The sequence below is a fragment of the Nanorana parkeri genome, unplaced genomic scaffold (genome assembly GCF_000935625.1).
Source record: "Nanorana parkeri isolate BGI_ZX_2015 unplaced genomic scaffold, ASM93562v1 scaffold611, whole genome shotgun sequence".
Classification (NCBI taxonomy): Eukaryota; Metazoa; Chordata; class Amphibia; order Anura; family Dicroglossidae; genus Nanorana; species Nanorana parkeri.
In genome coordinates this window covers 460712-482679 of record NW_017306879.1, presented here as the reverse complement: position 1 = coordinate 482679, position 21968 = coordinate 460712, and the positions used below count along the sequence as shown (strand labels likewise).

Genomic DNA, 21968 nt, shown 5'->3' with positions numbered 1-21968 from the left:
GGCGCGACCTCCTGTCAGCATACTTAAAAACCACACTACAAAATATACATTAAAATGAAATAAAACAATCTAGCTTGGAGCCCAGACCTCCTCGGCCCCCTCACACAAGTACCGGCCATACCCCCCTGATGGCGGTCCTGGCTGGGGACTCTGATTGCGACCCCCCTGTTAACTTGCGGGACCCCACATGGGGTTGCGACCCACACTTTAAGAAGCACTGCTCTAGATGGGACATACCTGGATATATCCTTCAGCTTTGTTGGTGCCTTTCCAGATGTGCAAGCTGCCCATTCCATACGCTCTAATGCACCCCCATACCATCAGAGATGCAAGCTTTTGAAGTGAGCGCTGATAACAAGCCGGGAGATCACTCTCCTCTTTAGTCCTAGGGACACGACGCTCATGGTTGCCAAAAAAGAATGTGAAATTTAGATTCGTCTGACCACAGAACAGTTTTCCACTTTGTGACAGACCATTTTAAATGAGCTTTGGCCCAGAGAAGACGGCGGCGTTTCGGGATCATGTTCAGATATGGCTTCTTCTTTGCATGGTAGAACTTTCACTGACATTTTTGGATGGCACAGCGAGCTGTGTCCACAGACAGTGATTTTTGGAAGTATTCCTGAGCCTTTGCCTGTTTTTAATGCAGTGGCGTCTGAGAACCCGAAGATCAAGGGCATCCAATATTAATTTGCGCCCTTGTACACAGATATTTCTCCAGATTCTCTGAATCTTTTGATATTATGTACTGCAGATGATCATAAGTCTGATGATTTAAAGTCTTTGCAATTTTACGTTGAGGAACATTATTCTAAAATTGTTTGACAATTTTTAGATGCAGCTTTTCACAGATTGGTGAATCTCGGCCCATCTTTATTTCTGAGACATTCCGACTCTGTAAGATGCTCTTTCTATACCCGATCATGTTACTGACTTGTTGCCAATTAACCTATTTAGTTACAAAATATTTTTCCTGGTTAGTGCCACCTAGTTTGCCAGCTTTTTATTGCCCTGTACCAACTTTTGTAAGACGTGTTGCTGCCATCAATTTCAAAATTACCTTATTGTTTTTTCTTAAAATGGTCCATTATCTCAGTTTAAACATTTGATATGTTTTCTATTGTGAATAAAATATGGGTTTATGAGATTTGCAAATCATTGCATTCTGTTTTTATGTAGATTTTACAGAGTGTACCAACTTTTTTGGAATTGTTAATGGGGTGTTCCACTCTTTACAACAGCTGTGCCCCTCCTCTAGTCAGAACAATAAAAAAAACACACTGAACAAAAACAGCTTGTCCATGTGGCTAAATAATGGCTGACTAAAGAGAAAGCTAGAGGGGGGAAAAAAAAAGAAATAAATTATACACACACACACACACACACACACAGAGTGTGTGTGTGTGTGTGTGTCATTGGATTCAGGTGTTTTTCCGTGAAATTCCGTGCTACTAAATATTCCACGGTCACCTTTTAGTGGAAGCAACTGGGAACAACAGCAGCTCAGCCACGAAGTGGTAGGCCACGTAAAATGACAGAGCGGGGTCAGCACATGCTGAAGTGCAGAGTCAATAGCTACAGACCTCCAAACTTGTGTGGCCTTCAGATTGGCACAACAACAGTGCATAGAGAGCTTCATGGAATGGGTTTCCATGGCCGAGCACCTGCATCCAAGCCTTACATCACCAAGTGCAATGTAAAACGTTGGATGCAGTGGTGTAAAGCACGCCGCCACTGGACTCTAGAGAAGTGGAGACGTGTTCTCTGGAGTGACGAATCACGATTCTCTGTCTGGCAATCCGATGGACGTGTCTGGGTTTGGCGGTTGCCAGGAGAACTGTACTTGCCTGATTGCATTGTGCCAAGTGTAAAGTTTGGTGGAGGAGGGATTATAGTGTGGGGTTGTTTTTCAGGGGTTGGGCTTGGCTCCTTAGTTCCAGTGAAGGGAACTCTTAAGACATCAGCATACCAAGACATTTTGGACAATTTAATGCTCCCAACTTTGTGGGAACAGTTTGGGGATGGCCCCTTCCTGTTTCAACATGACTGCACACCAGTGCACAAAGCAAGGTCCATAAAGACATGGATGGGTGAGTTTGGGGTGGAGGAACTTGACTGGCCTGCACACAGTCCTGACCTCAGCCCGATAGAACAATCAATGAGCTATTACTGCCTTAAAGAGTTTTATAGAGGAATCAAATTTTGCTTTAAAAGTGAAAACCCCTTTATTTGTCAGATATGTAAAGAAATATATAACTGGCTAATGCTTACACTTCTAGTTGGTCTATATTTCTACCCATTGGGGCTCATCAAAAAAGCACAAAGAAAATAGGGTTATTGCCCACAGCCAACGACTTTGTGGAGCGTACTGTTCCTAATATGTGGTGGAAAAAATTGAAGCTGAAACCTGGCTGACTGCTATGGGCAACATTAGCTTTCTGTATTCAAAGTACTGCTTCACAATACGATTAAAAAAACAACAAAAAACAAACAAAAAAAGCTGAGTTAGGTACCTGGTAACTTCGTTTCCAGGAATCTTCCAGGACAGCATCTGAGAGATCGGCTCCTCCCACCTGAAACAGGAAACACATCATCCACACCAAATAAAAAGTGATATGTACTAGCATGAACTGAAGGATACTCAGAAGCATAGAAAGATATCTACACCACTGCTAGCGGGAATTCCTGCTGTCCTGGAAGATTCCTGGAAACAGAGTTACCAGGTAACCTAACTCAGCTTTTCCCCAGTCATCTTCCAGGGCAGCACCTGAGAGAATAGGCATGAAACCCTACTCACATGGCTTAGGGTGGGGTGCCTGCCTGCAGGACCTTCCTACCAAAATTCCTGGTTTTGATTGGCAAACACATCTATTCTGTAGTGCTTGACAAACATATGGAAGCTGGCCGAGGTGGCTGCTCTGCAGATTTGATCTGGGGTTGCCCCTGCTCTTGACTAATGAGGAGGCCAAAGACCAGGTAGAGTATGCAGTGACATTCTGCTGGATCTGGTTTGAGTACAATTTTGTCTTGATAAAACAGTGAAGGTTTCACTATTGAGAACGCATGCATCTCGCTCACCCTTCTGCTGTAATGATAGCCATTAAGAGTGCTACCTCAATCGTGACTAATTAGATCGAACAAGATTCTATAGTCTCAAAAAAAGGGGTTGAGGAGACTCTTGAGAACGACCGACAGGTCCCAAGAGGGAAAACTTATTTTTGTTGGCGGGACGTTTCCTAGCAGTGGCTTTCAAAAATCTTTTGATCAATGGATCTTCTGCAAGTCTGATTTCCAAGTAGACTGACAATGCAGAGATTTGGACTTTTAGAGTACTATATAAAGTTCTTATCTGGCACAATAGCAGGCTTGTCCCCCAAATTATTGTACGAGATCCAAGAAGAATAAGCCTTCCAGACCTTACCGTAAATTGCAGATGTAGTAGCTTTCCTGCTGCTTGGCAGTGTGGAGACTACTCTCTATGAAAGTCCCAGGTTGAGGGTTTTAGATGAGGATGGCGGGCTTGCCAATAGAACTTTGGGAATTAGTTTGACAGCATATGCATATGCTAGAGGAAAGTTCCAGGGGTGCGCAAAGGCGTCCACCCCCAGACTCCCAGACTGTCCAAGAGACTCGTCTCTTGGACACAGGGGAAATAAAAAAAACTGGCCCACATTCCTGTTCTCTCTTGTTGCAAACAGATCCACTGCCGGACTCCCCAACTTCTCCAATATGATCTGGAAAGTTTGGACATTCAGAGAACATTCCGCTAAATGAGTTCAAGTCTCCTTTCAGGTGAACTGCAGGGAGGGATAACAGCTTGTCTTCCACCCAGAGGAGTATGTCCTCTGCTAATGCCATAATGGAGGTGGGATTTCTTGCCCCCCCCTGTCTGTTTATGTAAGTGACTGCTGTAGAATTGTCTGACAAGACTAGAACATGAGAACACCTCTTGAGGGGGTCGAAGTGGAGAATAGCAAGGCCTATTGCCTTGAGCTCCCTCATATTTGAGAATTTGTGACTCCAGGGTACAGAGAGGTAGAGAGTGACGCCATAAAAAGCACGCTCGCCTGCCTTGGAGCCGGCTGCAGAGGGATTACCCAGGTCAGTACATGCTGTAGCCACTGCAGAGTCTGTTGGCATGGTGGCTCACCAGTCAGAAGACTTGCGCTCCGCTCCCCTGCTCCCCCCCTTGCTGGTGTGGTCCACAAGGTCCTCCGCCTGCTGCCCTGCCTCCACCGCATGTGTCTCTGCGTGGCCGAGCAGTGATCAGCATCCACATGTTGCCCGGGGAAAAAAAAAAACTCCTCCTACACAGAAGTGAGTCACTCCTGCCATGTGATGTCACATTCTGCCACCGAATGTTCGCCCATACTCCCGCCAGACGGGGAGAACCCGAACTCGCTGGATCCCTACCTGCTCTGAGCGCCCCTGTCAACACACGAGGCCCGCAATTGATCATCTCTCTCTGGCTGCCGATCGGCCACAGCCTGAAGAGCAGGCAGACTATGCACAGGTAATACCGTCAGGGAGAGACGGGCAGATCAGGTGGGTAGAGTCCTGCGGGTGCCCACAAGCGGGAAGCGCAATGCAGGGAGGAGCTGTTTCAGAAGGGCGGCTCTGGGTGTTGGAAACAGGGCAACCACAGGCTGGCTGAAGAAAAACTCAGCTGGAGTCGTTGCATTCAGGAGGATGGTTGCCACTCTTAAAAGAGGAAAACTTCAGAGCCACAATTCTTCCAGATAGGGCAGGATGGGGACTGCCCCGGGAAGCTGGTTCTGTGTTCCCAGGATCACTGACCGGGATACATTTTGCAGCAGGCCCCTACAACTAGCATGCAGGCCTTTACAGAAAAAAAAAACTAACAAGGCTCCTGTTAGGCCGGAGAAAACACAAATAACTGAGGCATGTTAGTACTGATTGCTTTTTATTTGGTGTGGATGATGTGTTTTCTGTTTCAGGTGGGAGGAGCCTATCTCTCGGGTGCTGTCCTGGAAGATGACTTGGGAACAACTCCTTAAAGCTGAACTCCAGCTTTACCTTCAGTCTTGCACATTTTTACAGGCTCCTTTCATGTACTGAAACTACTTACTCTGATTTCACCGCACATGGTGAGAAGCTCACAATGTCCCATACAATCTGCAGCAAGTCAAATAAAGCCTGCTTTCTTCCCTGGGTGGAAGACATCATCTAGATTTTTTTCTCCCCAACCTTAAGGTCCCAGGCCTGCCTGGATTTCAGTTCTTCCAACCATGTTGGTGTTACCTAGGGTGGTCTGCAATCAAATGCAGTCTGCCAACCTGCCTAGGAACACCCACTCTTTCAGACTGACATCTACCCATCCAAGACATTTTGTTATCTGCATAACCCCTCCCAAAAGCCAGCCCAGTACTTGCATTATGGCAAAGGGCTCCTAAATATTGAGGCAGGGTGATGTGATTTTCAGGAAGCTGTGTACAGCACCCTGCTGGCAACTCCAACCAGCCATGCATGACCTGTTTGCTAGGAGAACCAGTGATTATGTCACTGGGTCTAAAAAAATAAAAAAAAATGTATGAAGGGAAACGGAAAGATTATATTTCAAAATTGAATTAGCATGTTGATGGGGGGCGAGAACCCGGGAATGCAATATGTATACATGCAGATTAGTGGTTTAAAGTGTAACCCCAACTAAATATAAAAAAGGACCAATGAATGTAGTTATGTATATATTTAAAAAGTTAAATAGATATTTAAATGCAAATAGTTTAAGCATCTGAATTTAATTTAAATCCCAGTCTCTTGTACAGCAAAACCAGGACAGAAAAGAGCAGCAGTTAGGTCCAATCAGATGTGCGGCATCAACACATGCAGAGAGATGACCTCATCAGTCTGTTGCTGCTCATTCACTGTCCAATCACAGGCTGAGAACAAGGAGGCTTAATAGCAGCAGAAAAAAAGTCAGTTAACCAGCCTGGCTGTACAATCTGAAAGGGCCATGCAATCTCAGGATTGGAAGGACTGAATTATAAAACAGGCACCATATATTAATTTCAAACATATGTTTAGCTATTTGTCTGGAGTTCAGATTTAAAACTAACAATATCGTTATAAGAAAACATTTAACCAAGGACTGATATTACTGCAAAACACTCTAATGTAACCAGACCTGCTTAGATGTGGAGATGTAATCAAGAATCGAGTTGATAGATTTCTCAGAATAATTCCTGGTGACAGCACTGCGTATGTAGGTTAACAATTGTTTGTATCTGTTCATCATTTCAGGAAAATTAGCCTGTAAAAAAAAAAAAAAAAAGAAAAAAAAAAAGTACATTGTAATTGGACATTTTTTTCCACTAAAATACACGTGTACTTCAGTCACAAGCCTGGTTCATTTAAAATCATTAATCATCAAGAGATTAATACAATGGATATACTGAAAAATAATTACCAGTTTGAAATTTATTTTGATCATCTGTTTCAATGCTTTGAATCCCCATTCTCCCTTTTCACCCTCCAGCTCTAAAACCTGAAAGTAAAGAAAAAATTAGAACAAAGTTTAAACAATATCAACTCACAAAAACGGTTGCGCAACATTGATGTAACCTGGCAGCCAAGGAGTGTTAAGGCCGTGACACACTGCACGCGAAGCCGTGCAGAGCAAAGCAAAGCTCTCCGGCACGGAGCTTCGCGTGCAGTGTGTGAGCTGAGTGCAGTCAGATGATTGACTGCACCTTCAGCCAATCGGCTCGTCTGTAACAACCGGCCAGAAGTCGCATCCCGTCGCGCCGGTTTATACGCGCGAGCCGATTGGCTGAAGTTGAAATTGTTCATCTCGGCACGCTCAGCTCTGCGAGCTCTCGCAAGCAGAGGTGCCGAGAAGAAAGTGACATGACACACTGCTCGCAAAGGCAGCGCGCCACCGCTCTGCGCTGCTTCGCCTGCAGTGTGTCACGGCCTTTAACTGGAATGCGCATGCATGAACAATGAAAACTTCCCTGTACCAGTCAGTGGGGGCACTAGATGCCGTTAAGTAAGCATGTGTACTATGTGGCCGTCGCATTCAAAATAAATAACAGAGCTAGTAGAGCAACAAATCTGCATCAAATTTTGCGCTAACATTCCTCCGCGGAAAATATTCAGATGATTCGGAAGGCTTTCGGGGATGATGCAATGAGTGCAGCGCAAATAAAAGTGTGCCACAAGTGATTCGAAGATGGTTGGGAATCTGTTGAAAGTGATCAACGTTCTGGAAGGCCTGCAAGAAGCAGAACACCAGAGTTCTACAAATGTACGGGCTACAATCAGCAAAGATTGGCAACTGAGTGCGAGAACTAGAAGCTGATCTGGGGATTAAAAAAATTACTGTGTGATCTTGGCATGAAACGCGTTCTGGCTAAAATCGTTCAGCGGCTTCTGCTACCAGAGCAAAAGGAATACCGTGCTGCAGTGGCTAATGACTTGCTTCAAACCGCTACCAATAAACCAGATTTCCTCAAGAACGTCATAACCGAAGATGAATCGTGGGTCTATGGCAATGATCCAGAAGCGAAGGCCCAGTCATCCTAATGGAAGTGCCATGGTTCTCCACGTCTGAAGAAAGCGCAGCAAAGCTGCAAGATCAAGTTAACTGTGTTTTTTGATTGTGAAGGTGTTGTCCACCATGAGTACACTCATCCAGGCCCCTTTTCCCCCAAAAACTAAAAATTACCTGTGAAAGGGAACAGATTTCAGACCGTTGATGAGATTCAGGAAAATACTACAAGGCAGCTGATGGAGATTCCAACAAAGGATTTTGCAGAGTGTGTGTGTGTGTGTATGTATATGTATATATATATATATATATTTTTTTTATTAGTCCAGTAGATAAGATGTCAAAAAAGACAAAAACGCAGTGTGCAATGATGCCTTTCTTATTGGACTAACAAAATATATAAAAGACAAGCTTTCGAGAGTGAACCTCTCTCTCTCTTCAGGTCAGAAGCAATACTCCTTACAGGATGTTACAGATGTGTGTGATATATATATCACACACACACACCGGAAAATTATATACTTACCTAATTTCCTGACGCCAATACAATGTAGCATATGAATGGGAACGGCTCCACTTCTCACCCAATCACAGGACCAGTTATATTATAAATTAAAGGCAGCCATTCTTGTAATAAGTACTCAATCCGAAAGCCATGGGAGGGTCCCGTATGCTGCCATGTATTGGCGTCAGGAAAGGAAAATGGACAGACAAGTATACAATTTTATGTTTTCCTTACTCCAACATGGCAGCATACAAATGGGACATAGTAATCTAAAACCAGGGGGTGTGATGCTGAGATATTTATTTATTTGTACCACTGTTAAAACAAATTCAGAACCAAACTTCACCATGGTCAAAACTCCTGGATAGACACTATAATGGGACAGGAACATGGACCAGGTTACTGCCTTCCAGAATAACTTTGGTGGCACACCACTTAATTCTATCCATAAGGATGACATCCTTTGGAAGAGCACCCCCAAAGATTAATTTGTGGCTCCATCTTCTTGTCCAGCCACAATGCATGTGACCTAGTGGACGCAGAGAGCCCCTTTCTGATACCACCAGAAAGATGAACAGATCGACGTGACAGAAAAGGTAACCTCAATGTACTTTGGCATAGCAGCCACATTTAAAGCATGAGCTGAAACTAATCGTTATTCTTGAATATTGGCAGCAATGATGTCCTATTTAGATGGAAGGATCTTACAACCATTAGAAGATGCTGGGAGGGAGATGTTGAATTACCCTGTCTGGGAAATGGTAGCAATAAGGTGGTTTGCTGCCTAAGGTTGACCTTTCAAGACCCTCCTCCCTGAAGGGATTGCTGTAAGAGTGTACAGCCAAGAGTGTAGATTTGCTCAAGAAACGTTTGGACAATTTCTTGAGGGACCGTAATATCCAGGGATACCAGTATCACTAAGAATGAGATGATGTGTGGACCTATATGGGTTGGACTTGATGGACGTATGTCTTTATTCAACCCCAAATACTATGTAACTATGGAAAAACTATTTTACAGTTTACTGTCCACACTGAGTTAGTGTGATCTAGATGATGAAGTCGAGAAGGAAGAACATAACCAGCAGGATTTGTAAATTCTAAGGGAAAAGAAGCAACTTTGATGAAGAGCGAATTCTTGCGCAAGCCCTTAAGAGCTGGCTTATCAATAAATTAACTGCCCATTTTGTTTCAGAGGATGCGGATAGAGGGTACTGACACCCAAGTACATATTGGATAACCCGCTTGCTGCTATTCCACATGAAACTGATGGATAAGAAAACATTAATTGTTGTCCAGGGCTTTGTGGCTTATAGTGTCAGTCAGGAAATTCTGGGGAGTTCAGCTCTGAATTCATGATTGGTGGTACCTCCATCAGCAGTGAGCAGTTCCTACATCTATGAGCAGACACTAAATCTATGGAAAAAAAAACATCATCCAGTTGTTCATTGAACCAATCCGGAGGTTCCTTGGATCTGAAAGGCTCTCTGAACGCCAAGATGCTGGAGACTTTCTTCCCTCAATGGATTGTCACTGACCTTGGACTAAGAGGTTGTTGAAGTGTTTCGCACATAAGAATCCATTATTAACACTATAACTGGATAGGGACATTGATGACAGTTGAAATAGGCTCGCCAGCCTCAGCCACAACCAACGAATCTCATATTTGGAATCATCCTGATCCTCTGGCACAGGGAATGTTTTCTCTGTTGTCTGAAGAATCCTGTTGGAAGTCTCATTGCCTCCAATAAGTCTAATTTCACTATTTGAAATGATCCTGTCAACGTGAGACAATGGGACGCCAAAGAGGAGGATAGAGGCTTGACCTGTCTCAAACAAAACACTTAGACCACTTGGCTTTCCCCGTTGGTGATCCCTTTAAATTTGATCATAGCCTAACTGGTCCCTTTGTGGCTGGACGTACAGTGTACGTCTCCCGTCACGAAGGGGTTAAGGTGTTCCCGTGGACTGCCAAAATATGAGCATGCTGAACTATCAGCAGGATGTTGCTGCAAATAGTGGAATACTTCAAGCCTTGTTCACTCGAGAAGGCTGTGACAGGATGTAACATTTGGAAAATGTCCTAGGATTGTGGCGAGGCCAAAAGGCAGATAAACTGAAAGTGGAACATTAGAATGGCAAGCAAAACATTTGAGGAAGTGCAGGAACATAAATACACAGCTGCCAGACACAACATCCTATAAGGCTTAAAGGAGAATTATGAGGCGAGTGAAAATCACTCAGCCTCATAGTTCTAGCCGACCTGTGACAATGAAATAGATCGGGAACACATACCGTCGCTCGCTCACTTCTCAATCATGTCCCTGCATATAGTGATAGCGGTGACCACCACTCACGGCTGCCTGCAGGGATTCCCCCCCTGTCTGATCTTTCAGCGCTGACTGGCGGAACGAACGGGGGTGGGGGCGGGCACAGCTGGCTCTGCCTATAAATAGGCAGAGCCAGCTGTCAATCCCGCAGCTGGGTGGATCAACAGTAATGTCGGGATCTGTCCCGGCTGCGGCGTCTCAGTATACCGCGAGCTGTAGCTCACGGTATCCTGAGCTTAGGGTGATGGGAGGACGCTAGTTTGTGTCCTCCCGTTACCCTTAGGAAAACTATGGGAAAAACCCTGACCCCATAGTTCACCTTTAGGTGATTGAATACAGTGATTCCATATGCAATATCTGGATCCTGATCCATCTGTGTAAAGCATTCAAAACCAAGACTAGTCTTAAGTCTCCTGGTTTTCCCACTAGGAAAAAATAGGAGGATAAAAAGCTTGACATTTTTGGACTGGAAAGATTATGAGACACCTTTTGGTTATGTGTACATAGAACCTAGGGCTTTGCTTACACCAAAGATCCTTGATGGGAATGAAATGGAAGATGAGAAGAAAAACCTGACAATGTCCATCTTGAAGTCTTAACAGGAACCATAGATCCTGAACAGGATATACTCAAACTTTCATAAGCTCCCACAACCTGAAACCTACTGCACAAGTCTGGTCAGAGGTGTTGGAAATGCAACAGCATATACTGATATGTCTTTTAAGCTGAAGATGGTGCTGTAGTGGAATGCTAGTCTCTGTGTGTATGCTTATCCATGATACACAGGAAGTTCTTTTTCTTTCTGTTTTCTTTACAATGCCATATTCATAAATGTAATGTCCTAAGCAAGTAAAACTTAATTCAGCATTCCTCAAGATCTCAGTGCTTCATCTGAACACATAACCAACAAGAGGAACCCTCAAAAGAACTTTTATGTGTCTGGCGAGGGAGTAATCTTCCTTTGTTCAAATGAAGAAAGGAGGATTGTGAATTCTTCCATCTTCTGCGACTTTAGATATTGTGTGTGGCGAGATCTGCACCAACACAAGGCAACTGCAGTCCCAGATGAGCAACGTAGCATATCCATAGCAGCCCCACTATAAAGTCACTTGCTGGTATCATTTCATTCAGAAACTACCATGTTCCTGAGATCTCATTGCCAGCCAAAAGGTCAGTTTCTGTGTTCTTGGCCAAATGTGGATTCCCCTGCAAGTAAGAGCCATTACTGGCCTACAGGTTCTCCAGAAAAAGATTTCAACTTTATTATTTAGTAATATAAGGCGTCCTTATGTCTAACCAGATACAGTCCGTATACTCACCGTACTCAGATACTGCTGATCCAATGTGATAAATTGGGCGCAACTTGTAGTCAGTGGTTTGCAACCGCTTTGTCATATAAACAAAACCATGGACACGGACAGTCCAATAGCTGATTATGTGCGTCTATGTAATAATGAACGTGCTGGATAGCAAATACACATAATGCAAATAATCCACTAAGCATTAAGTGTATTTGCTATGCAGCATGTACGTTATTACATAGACGTACTTAATCAGCTATTGGAGTGCCGGTGTCCAAGCTTTTGTTCTTAATGTCTAACCAGTCAGACGACTGTTGTAGCAATCAGGAGGATAAGTCAGAGCAACAAACCTCGTCTTGATTGGGTATACAGGTGAAACTCGAATAATTAGAATATCGTGCAAAAGTAATTGCAGTAAGTGCTGCAAAAGGGGCCCAAACCAAGTACTGAGTACATATGCATGCTTGTACTTTTCAGAGGTCCGATATTGTTCTATGTACAATCCTTGTTTTATTGATTGCATGTAATAATCTACTTTTTTCAGGTTGTGGATTTGGGGTTCTTGGGGTTTTCATGAGCTGTAAGCCATAATCATCACAATTATGACAAATCACGGCTTGAATTATCTTGCTTTGCATGTAATGAGTCTATCTCATATTAGTTTCACCTTTTAAGTTGCATTAGTGAAATAAATGAACTTTGCACGATATTCTAATTATTCGAGTTTCACCTGTATATTCCTCCCAACATATGGCCTTTTTAACTGCCCTGATTAGGGGATGACTAAAGGCCCACGCATACACACTCTAAAGGTGGCCATACACTGTACAACCATCGCAAGACCTTAGTCTTGCGATGGTTGTAAAGTACTTAAAAAAACGTACGATCTGCCCATCTTGGACAGGCAGATCGTACTTGAGGGGCGGGCTTGCGATGACTGCAATGAGGGGCGGGTTTGCAAGGACGGCAAACGTGCAGTGTGTGCGTGCGTGCGCACACCGGCTCGTTCGTCAGTTGTCGAACAAGCAGGCCACTAACTCGCCGAGAATCGTACGATTCCCGGCGGGTTTTCCAGCCTGCTTGTTCGATGGAAGACGTGCGACCGTACAGTAGAAACGGTCGCACGCTTTCCATACACTGTACGATTCTCGTACGATCGCGGGATTTCCCGCGATTCTCGTACGAGAATCGTACAGTGTATGGGCACCTTAAGGAACAGCACTGTCAACACAACTCATTTCAATATTATTTGTATTGGTATATAAAATAAAGACTTTTATTACAATTATTAATAAATCAATACTCTGGTTGTTTGTTTTCTTTTTGTTTAAAAGGAATTCCAGTCAGCGCTCACCTCTCTCCCCGTCCTCAAATCTAATGCAGGTTCATTCACCTGCACTAGATGTGACGACGTCAGTGGGGCTTAGACTGCCAGAGTCCAGGAGAGAAGAGGGACCGGTCTAGCAGCCAGTCGGGATCAAGGATCTTTAATCCAGCTCCTAGACCAAAATGAGCAGTTAACCCTTTCATTGTAAGGCTATCCCCAACTGCAAGGGTTAATTTTCTCCATTCCTGGGAGTTCCTCTTTTACCTTTAAATAGTGTGTATAAAAGGTTGGAACCTCTATTAGTCTTGTTGTTATACATTTTAGCATGCATTATTTGTGGCTCCTCTAATGGCTGCTCTAAATCTGTAGTGCCACTGATGCTGAGCGCCCTAGAGGACTGGATACCCAACAAAGGGAAAGATGTCCTATTTCTTATTTTTTTCATCCTCCAGTCGAAGTGAAGGGAAATTCCTATTAGTCACAAAACAAATTCTTATTAAAAAGGAGAACGGAAGTTTTATTAGTCTCCATTTGCTTCCTTTGACACAGACACGAAGTGAAGGGAGATCTCACCAGTAGGGATACAAACAGCAATTAGTCACACCCCCCCGCCCCCTTCCACCTACAAAACAATACAAAATTGCCATCATTTAGTAATGGCGGGAAGAAGTACTCCCACCTTCTGGAAACTGCTGAGAGCTGCCTTGGGATCATCTTCCTTCAATGCTTTGGAGTTGTAGTACTGATTTTCCAGGTCAACGTTGGGCTCAGAGTTACTATCTTCTGAGTATTCCTGTGTACAGACCAAAGAGAAAATTATTGGACTTTCCATTAACCAAAAAAAACAAACAAAAAAAAACCCCAAAATGTATAAAAATGATAAAGAAAAGTGGAAAATATCCAAAGAATATGCAGAATGAGGGCCATGGAGAATGTATGAGGCGCGTTTCACTTTATGCACATTTTGTTTTTTTAAAGAGCAGCTGCACTCAAGAACTTTTTTCTTAACTTGAAGGTTTAATAGGGAGTCTGATCTTTTAGATTCTCCCAGAGCCATTCCAACTGTGACAGAACCTTTCTATCTTGGCTGCCATGCTGATCCAGTGACTTCAGTACTTTTGAGTCACTGACCTAGACCAAGTATGGGGACTTATTTGCTGCATAGGCTTGTGCCATGTCTGTGACTCAGACATCAATATAGGCAGAAGTTGCAGCCAAGTAACTAGAGTTTTTAGAAACCAAATAACAGCAGCGTCTGTACTTTATGAGAACAGGTTTATTTTAAGGTGACTATGTCGCCCAGAAGAAGGGACCCTGTGTGGCCCCGAACCGTCGGCTGTATGAGGCATGTGACAATTTAATAAAAAGTGATTCTACTTCTTGCGCATATCATCGAGTGCTGGTGACTTCTATTATGGACTGTATCTGACACGGTGCCATCCGTGTTGTCACTTCAGGCATACATACATGAAATGCATACAAGGGAGCCATTTTACCTGCCAAAGGATTTGTATTTCTGTTCATACAGTTCTAAGATTTACACAGCTCTGCCAACACAGCACGTCCCTGTTTAGCAGAGCAGGCGATCTGATTTTTCTCTTCTGTGGTTAGAGGCATAGTCCGGCTTTTGCAAACAAAATAAATAAATAACTGCACGCATTATCAGAAGAAAAACAAACATTTGCATTTATTTCTTTTTTTTCCATTTGAGTCTGCAAAGCATTGCAACTGAGATCCGTGGATCATGGGTGCCATGCTCTGACTCCTGCAGATTCCTCTTCTCAGTCCTTGTTCATACCAAAGTAAGAACATTCAGCTTTGGGATAGGAGGAAGTATGAATGGACTACAAGTGCCGTGACATCCCCATATCGATATTCTACTGAGAAGTACGTGTCCCTCTGGCTGTGTGAATGGATTTGCAGATGTGCGGGCGGAGCTATGCCGAATTCAAACTGTGACACGAGCCTGCGGAGCGGAAACCTATTTAGGTAAGTGAGGGGGCTGGCAATGACACCTTGTTTCATGTTACACCCTGAAATATGGGTGCAGCATGAGACATGAGCCAAAAAGTAACAACTGGGCAGTATAGGAGAAGCAGCAGACTCTGTCCATCTGCTCTCTCCTCATACCAACATGCAACTCTAGATGTGCACAATCTCATAATGTTCAGCTCCAGGTCACTGTAATACCATCTCTCTGCCTCTGGGTACCGACTCCATACAGGTCAGTCCTCACCAGTTACTATACTGCTAAAAAATATATGAATTGCAATCTGATATTCAACAATCGTTTATTTGAAAGCAGTCACATCACCCACCTGAGCTGTGTGCTGGTCTGTGTCCCCTCCGATCCCCGCTGCCTCTGCCGACACAGGCGGGGAACGCAGTGGGGACTGGAGGGAACACAGACCAGCACCCAGCGGGGAGGGGAGAAGCTTGCGATGCACTGAATTTTCGGCTGCATTGGTACCATCGGTATTTTGCCCATAGTACCATTTTCTGTGAAATTTATCCTTCTCATTTCTGACTCGGTGAACTGGAACAAGAATACAGTTCCGGATTGTGACATCACACTGCTTCAACTTTGCTGAACACATGCTGCAGTTCAGGGACTTCAAATGTGACAAAAAGGTTCAAAAGGGGCCAACAATGGCATCCTCCATGTTACTCTCAGTTTGTTTTTTTACAAAGTCATTCAATCTGTGAAATACTCCTAGGACAGGTACCACCGATCTGTATTTATAGTAGCTTCCTGTAACTCAGTGCAGAGCAAAATTCTGACTGGACGGGGGAGGGGCACTACGGTAGTTCAGACTGGACGGGGGAGGGGCACTACGGTGTTTCAGACTGGACGGGGGAGGGGCACTACGGTAGTTCAGACTGGACGGGGGAGGGGCACTACGGTAATTCAGACTGGACGAGGGAGGGGCACTACGGTAATTCAGACTGGACGAGGGAGGGGCACTACGGTAATTCAGACTGGACGAGGGAGGGGCACTACGGTAATTCAGACTGGACGAGGGAGGGGCACTACGGTAATTCAGACTGGACGAGGGAGGGGCACTACGGTAATTCAGACTGGACGAGGGAGGGGCACTATAGTAATTCATGTACTTCATTTTAGCAGATAAAGCGATGTCACCTTCCTGGCTCCTCAGTGTGGCAGGGTTATGTGAATCACAAGACTTATCTGCCAGAATGTTTGTGAATCTGTTCAAGACAACTAGTTTACACAAACATATTTTAACAGTGTATTTACTTATTAACTATTTCAGGGGTAGACAACTTCGGCACTCCAGCTATTGTAAAACTACAAATCCCACAATGTATCTGCCTCTGGGAGCCATGCCTGTAGCTGTCACAGTCTTGTCATACTACAAGTCAATGCAAAAATCCCAGAGGCATGATGGGTCTTGAGGTTCCACAACAATTGGAGTATCGACATTGCCTACCCTGGACCTATTGAAAGTTAGAGACAATGTCCTCTTGCTCATGCAGGGCAAATGACAGTGTTTAGCAAAGCCCCCCACCAAGTCACACCTTGCCAGTGGTCCCCTGCTGCTTCATTCTCTATCACAGCTGGCAACACTACCCAGAGCTACCAAGTATGGAGGAGCATGTGACCTTGTGACAGTGCTTGGGCCTAGTAGCCAAACCCTAAGCACCAGCACTGTCAACCGAGAGAGTGAAGTCACGGATCTTCCTGGTTGCAGACACTGGTAATTTCAGTGCCGGATGCAACAGAGGAAGGAGTGGTGAGGGGCCACAGGCAAGGGAAGCATAAGGTCATGAGGGCCCTTTGAAGAGACAATGCCACTTTGCCATGCACAGACAAGATGTCAGTGTCTTTTTAACCACAGAATGTTGCTACCATATTACATAGCCTATAAGATGACTTTTTGACAGAACAATTAATAAAGGGTGATAATGTACCACAGCTAAAATTAATTTATGAGCAGGAATCCTTAGGGCTCATTCAGATGGGTGGCTATACCGCAACATCCAGAGGTGGCAAAACACTGCATGCAGCAGCACTCTGTGCTATGCCTACTATTAGCTGTGTCCAGTTTGTGTATGTCCTGAACCGTGGGCCCTGGACCCAAACTGTCTGCATTCAGGGCTGGTCAGAAGTCCTATCCACATATAATGGTTGGAAAAAAGGCTACATTCAATCAGTGGCAGTGTCGACCATTGGGTTGTATAGGGTACCAATCTGGGCACGGCTGATCACACACAAGGTGTGCATAGGGTCAGTTTCTCCACTGGCAAGAATTGTAGATAACAGAGCAAATCTGAACCCAAAGAATGTAAAATCAGCTGGCCTAGTCACTCTCTTGGCACAGTAGCCATTTAGTGAATGCCTAGTAATACAGTATCTCACAGAAGGGAGTACACTCCTCACATTTTTGTAAATATTTTATTATATAATTTCCTGTGACAACAAAGAAATTACACTTTGCTACAATGTAAAGTAGTGAGTGTACAGCTTGTATATCAGTGTACATTTGCTGTCCCCTCAAAATAACAACACACAGCCATTAATGTCTAAACCGCTGGCAACAAAAGTGAGTACACCCCTAAGTGAAAATGTCCAAATTAGGCCCAATTAGCCATTTTCCCTCCCCGGTGTCATGTGACTCGTTAGTGTTACAAGGTCTCAGGTGTGAATGGAGAGCAGGTGTGTTAAATTTGGTGTTATCGCTCTCACTCATATTGGTCACTGGAAGTTCAGCATGGCCCCTCATGGCAAAGAACTCTCTGAGGATCTGAAAAAAAGAATTGTTGCTCTACATAAAGATGGCCTAGACCAGCGGTTCTCAACCTGTGGGTCGCGACCCAAAAGTGGGTCGCCGCCCCTTCTTGAGTGGGTCGCGGCAGTGTTGGTCACTCCCCAGCCGCCTGATGTCGCTGCAGCAGTCAGCGGGGAGGAGCAGAGAGAGGGATGCGTGTGGAATGACACGTGATCAGTAGGTGAGGAGGTTCCCTTCCCGCCGATACTGCTTCACTAACTACCATGGGCCGTCTGTATCATTCGGCAAGGAGGGGGCCCATCAATGCAGGAATGCTGGCTGTGTTCGGTGTCTCGGCTTCCATTGTCTGCTTCATCCACTCTGCACACTTAACAGTGTCGCTCCGACCCCTCTAATCCCGGCCACCTATTTCTGCTGCTGGCTGCTGTGCCTATTAAGGAGGCAGAACCGGCACTCTAATCATGGGGCTGCAGCCCTTGGAGTTCAGGCACACAAGGCAGAGCTGGACAGATACAATAAGTGCATCAAGGACCTGGTGAAAGAAGGACCTAATTGCTGCCAGTGAGCGAGACCTGGCACAGGGAGAAGGATGGCACAGTAGGGGGGGGGATAGGACAGGACAGTGAGGGAAGGATGGCACAGTACAGGGGGGAAGTATGGGACAGGACATTGGGACATGGCAGTATGGGGGGGGGATGGTACAGGATGGGGGGTGAGGTTGGCACAGTACAAAGTGGAAGGATGAATAGGAGGGAGGGTGGTACAATTCAGGGGGTAGGATGGTACAGTACACAGGTAAAGGATGGCATAGGACAGGGTGGAGGGCAGCACCATTCTGTTTACTATGCGATTGACATTGTGTAGTTTTGCTTCACCTCTGCTGTACGCCGCACAACCTCTCCCTTTTTTGGGATGCTGTGGTGGAGAGGGGAATTGCATGGTGGGTGCAGGGCAAGTAGGTGGTGTGGCGGGTAGGGGACGTGGCTTGGGGGTAGGGGTGAAAAATGGCCCAGAAAAATGTTTGCTCAGGGTCCAATAAATATTAAAAGGCTGCCCTGCTGACCACTTCAGAGATTTTACTGACTGCCGCTCAGTGTTAAGCTTAATTTTAATGCTAATTCTGGGGACCTTAAAATGGTTAATTAGGACTGACTTGTAACCTGCTCTTCAACATGCAGCGGCTGTGTCATCTTTAAATTTTACCTTTGGGGGTCACCACAACTTGGCAAATGTTCCAAGGGGTCCCGGCCCTAGAAAGGTTGAGAACCACTGGCCTAGGCTATAAGAAGATTGCCAAGAACCTGAAACTGAACTGCAGCATGGTGGCCAAGACCATACAGCGGTTTAACAGGCCTCGCCATGGTCGACCAAAGAAGTTGAGTGCACATGCTCAGCGTCATATCCAGAGGTTGTCTTTGGGAAATAGACGTATGAATGCTGCCAGCATTGCTGCAGAGGTTGAAGGAGTGGGGGGGTCAGCCTGTCAGTGGTCAGACCATACGCCACACGCTGCATCAAATTGGTCTGCATGGCTGTCGTCCCAGAAGGAAGCCTCTTCTAAAGAGGATGCACAAGAAAGCCTGCAAACAGTTTGCTGAAGACAAGCAGACTAAGGACATCGATTACAGGAACCATGTCCTGTGGTCTGATGAGACCAAGATAAACTTATTTGGTTCAGATGGCATCAAGCGTGTGTGGCAGCAACCAGGTGAGGAGTACAAAGACAAGTGTGTCTTGCCTACAGTCAAGCATGGTGGTGGGAGTGTCATGGTCTGGGGCTGCATGAGTGCTGCCGGCACTGGGGAGCTACAATTCGTTGAGGGAACCATGAATGCCAACATGTACTGTGACATACTGAAGCAGAGCATGATGCCCTCCCTTCGGAGACTGGGCCGCAGGGCAGTATTCCAACATGATAAGGACCCCAAACACACCTCCAAGACGACCACTGCCTTGCTAAAGAAGCTGAGGGTAAAGGTGATGGACTGGCCAAGCTTGTCTCCAGACCTAAACCCTATTGAGCCTCTGTGGGGCATCCGCAAAGAGAAGGTGGAGGAGCGCAAGGTCTCCAACTTCCACCAACTCCGTGACAATTTGGACATTTTCACTTAGATGTGTACTCACTTTTGTTGCCAGCGGTTTAGACATTAATGGCTGTGTGTTGTTATTTTGAGGGGACATCAAATGTACACTGATATACAAGCTGTACACTCAGTACTTTACATTGTAGCAAAGTGTAATTTCTTCTGTGTCGTCACATGAAATGATATAATAAAATATTTACAAAAATGTGAGGGGTGTACTCGCTTCTGTGAGATACTGTATTTTCAATGAATCTTTGATTGGGCAAGAGGCGGTGACATTATCCACTCCTCATCCAATCAGAGAACGCCTTGTATCCATTGACAAAAATACTAGCCACTTGCTGAATAACTGTGCCAAGCGAACGACCCCCGTGTGTTTCTGCAGCAGAGTGGACGTTGCTTCTGACATCAGGGGTTTATTAGACAACTCATGTCACAACTCATGCTTGCAGTATTTTTACAGAACGCAATGGACCAGAACGCAGACACTAATGTGCCTACTTTCAGGGTGCAGGCAATCATACTGCGGGCGGGGGCGTGGCTGTGGTGCCACTGACTTAAATGCACCGTCACGCCCCCTCCTGCCCCTGAACACAGGGAGCCGGCCGGCTTGCTTTGCAGAGGCCAAATGCACTGGAACGTGGAGTTTGTGGTGTGAACCGGCCCTAAAAGTAATTAGAGCTGAGCACTTCCAGGTTCATTGATCACAGGGGATATCAGCCAACAAATGTTTGCTTATCTCCCACTGCTCTCCATCCCGACACCTGCCATGGAGGTCCTGAGTACACAGGAGGGACATGTAAGCCCAGCACACATGATTTCCTCTGCAGGCGACCTCCATCTGACATGCATTTAACCTGCTTCAAGCATGATTTGCATTCTCATAAACTTTTATGGAAATGTAAAACAGCTTGAAGCAGGGGGGGAAAAAAAAAGCTTTTCGACACAGATGCTAAGTCACTTTCTGTTGTGTTTCTTGGACAGGAAGTGAAGAGAATTCTCCCCAAGGGGACACAGAGAGCAACAAATAACCTGACATAGGTTCTGTCTAAACACATATTTGGTTATTCGTATTGCATGCTCAGACACTTGTTTGTAAATTTGATGATAAAACACTGGAATTCTCCTGCTTATGACAGAACCCAGGACACATCTGGGAGGGTGGAGCATACAGGGACTCCCCCACACATCCTTAAACTGGAAAGTAAACAAATCCAGGGGTCTCCTATCAGGAGGGTGGGGATAAGGCCTACGGGACCCGGCAGCAGATCGTGGCTCAAGGGGCACTCTCCTCCAGCTCGCAGAGCACAGCTACACCCCGCACAGCCATCTTGCCAAGTCCAGAGCAGGTGAGTGGTGATCGGACGGTGGGAGCGCAGCCTGTCATGTCATCACTACTGTTATACGAGAGGCACCAAGCCTCAAGAACGGGGAGGGAGACATCTCAGTGTCCCGCCAACATAGTTCCCCTTCGCTCGCTTACACTCGCGCAGACAAAACAAATAGGCCACCCGCCTAGTAAGCACGACACAAACGCTTACACAATCGCTTCCTACCAGGTCATAATCCTCTTCATCATCGCACATGAAGTCATCCTCCATGTCAGACATCTTGGCCGGAGAACTAGAGCCTGTGGACTCCCAGGATCCTTTGCGCCGGTCGAATTAATTCCTTCCCCGGAACGGATTGATATTCTTGATGTTGAGGGGGAAGCCATTAATCGTGCACCACACTAGGAAGGAAGCGCTTTTTGCAAGATCGATGAGCGCCTAGCATCCGAACGAGCGGAAACGCTGCCGCGGGGCATTCTGGGAAGTGTAGTCCTAGAACAGCTGGGTGGCAATAGATTGCAAAAGCGTTCTATGCTGGGTATGGTTGTTTAATAATGTGTTAGAAGAATTGTTTGCGTGGCCTCCAAGCAAGCAGAATTGTAAATAAATCTGCCATGGGAGAAACATGGGGACTGCTGTCTTCACTCAGACATTCCTTCAAGCTAAACTCCAGGCACAATATTTTTTTTTTTATTGAACTGTATTCCACAACAGCCACACAAGATATGCATCCACTTTATGTGCACCGAATGCCTTCGTAAAACCAGATATTACCATAAAAAATAGCGCTGACATCATAACAGTGCTGTGGGGGGCGGGCACCCTTGCAG

The 21968-nt window shown here is 45.4% G+C and overlaps 1 protein-coding gene across 1 annotated transcript in view; it reads right to left on the bottom strand.

Moving 5' to 3' along the window:
* Positions 1 to 21512, bottom strand: part of COPS2 (COP9 signalosome subunit 2) — a 51713-nt gene extending 30201 nt beyond the window's left edge. Inside the window, exons 1-4 of the mRNA XM_018562903.1 lie at positions 21364 to 21512; positions 13652 to 13765; positions 6428 to 6505; positions 6146 to 6271 (exon numbers count right to left, since the gene is read on the bottom strand). Coding sequence (XP_018418405.1) covers positions 6146 to 6271; positions 6428 to 6505; positions 13652 to 13765; positions 21364 to 21417 — 372 coding nt within the window. The 5' untranslated portion in view covers positions 21418 to 21512. The remainder of the gene's footprint in view (positions 1 to 6145; positions 6272 to 6427; positions 6506 to 13651; positions 13766 to 21363) is intronic.
* Positions 21513 to 21968: the final 456 nt, after the last annotated feature.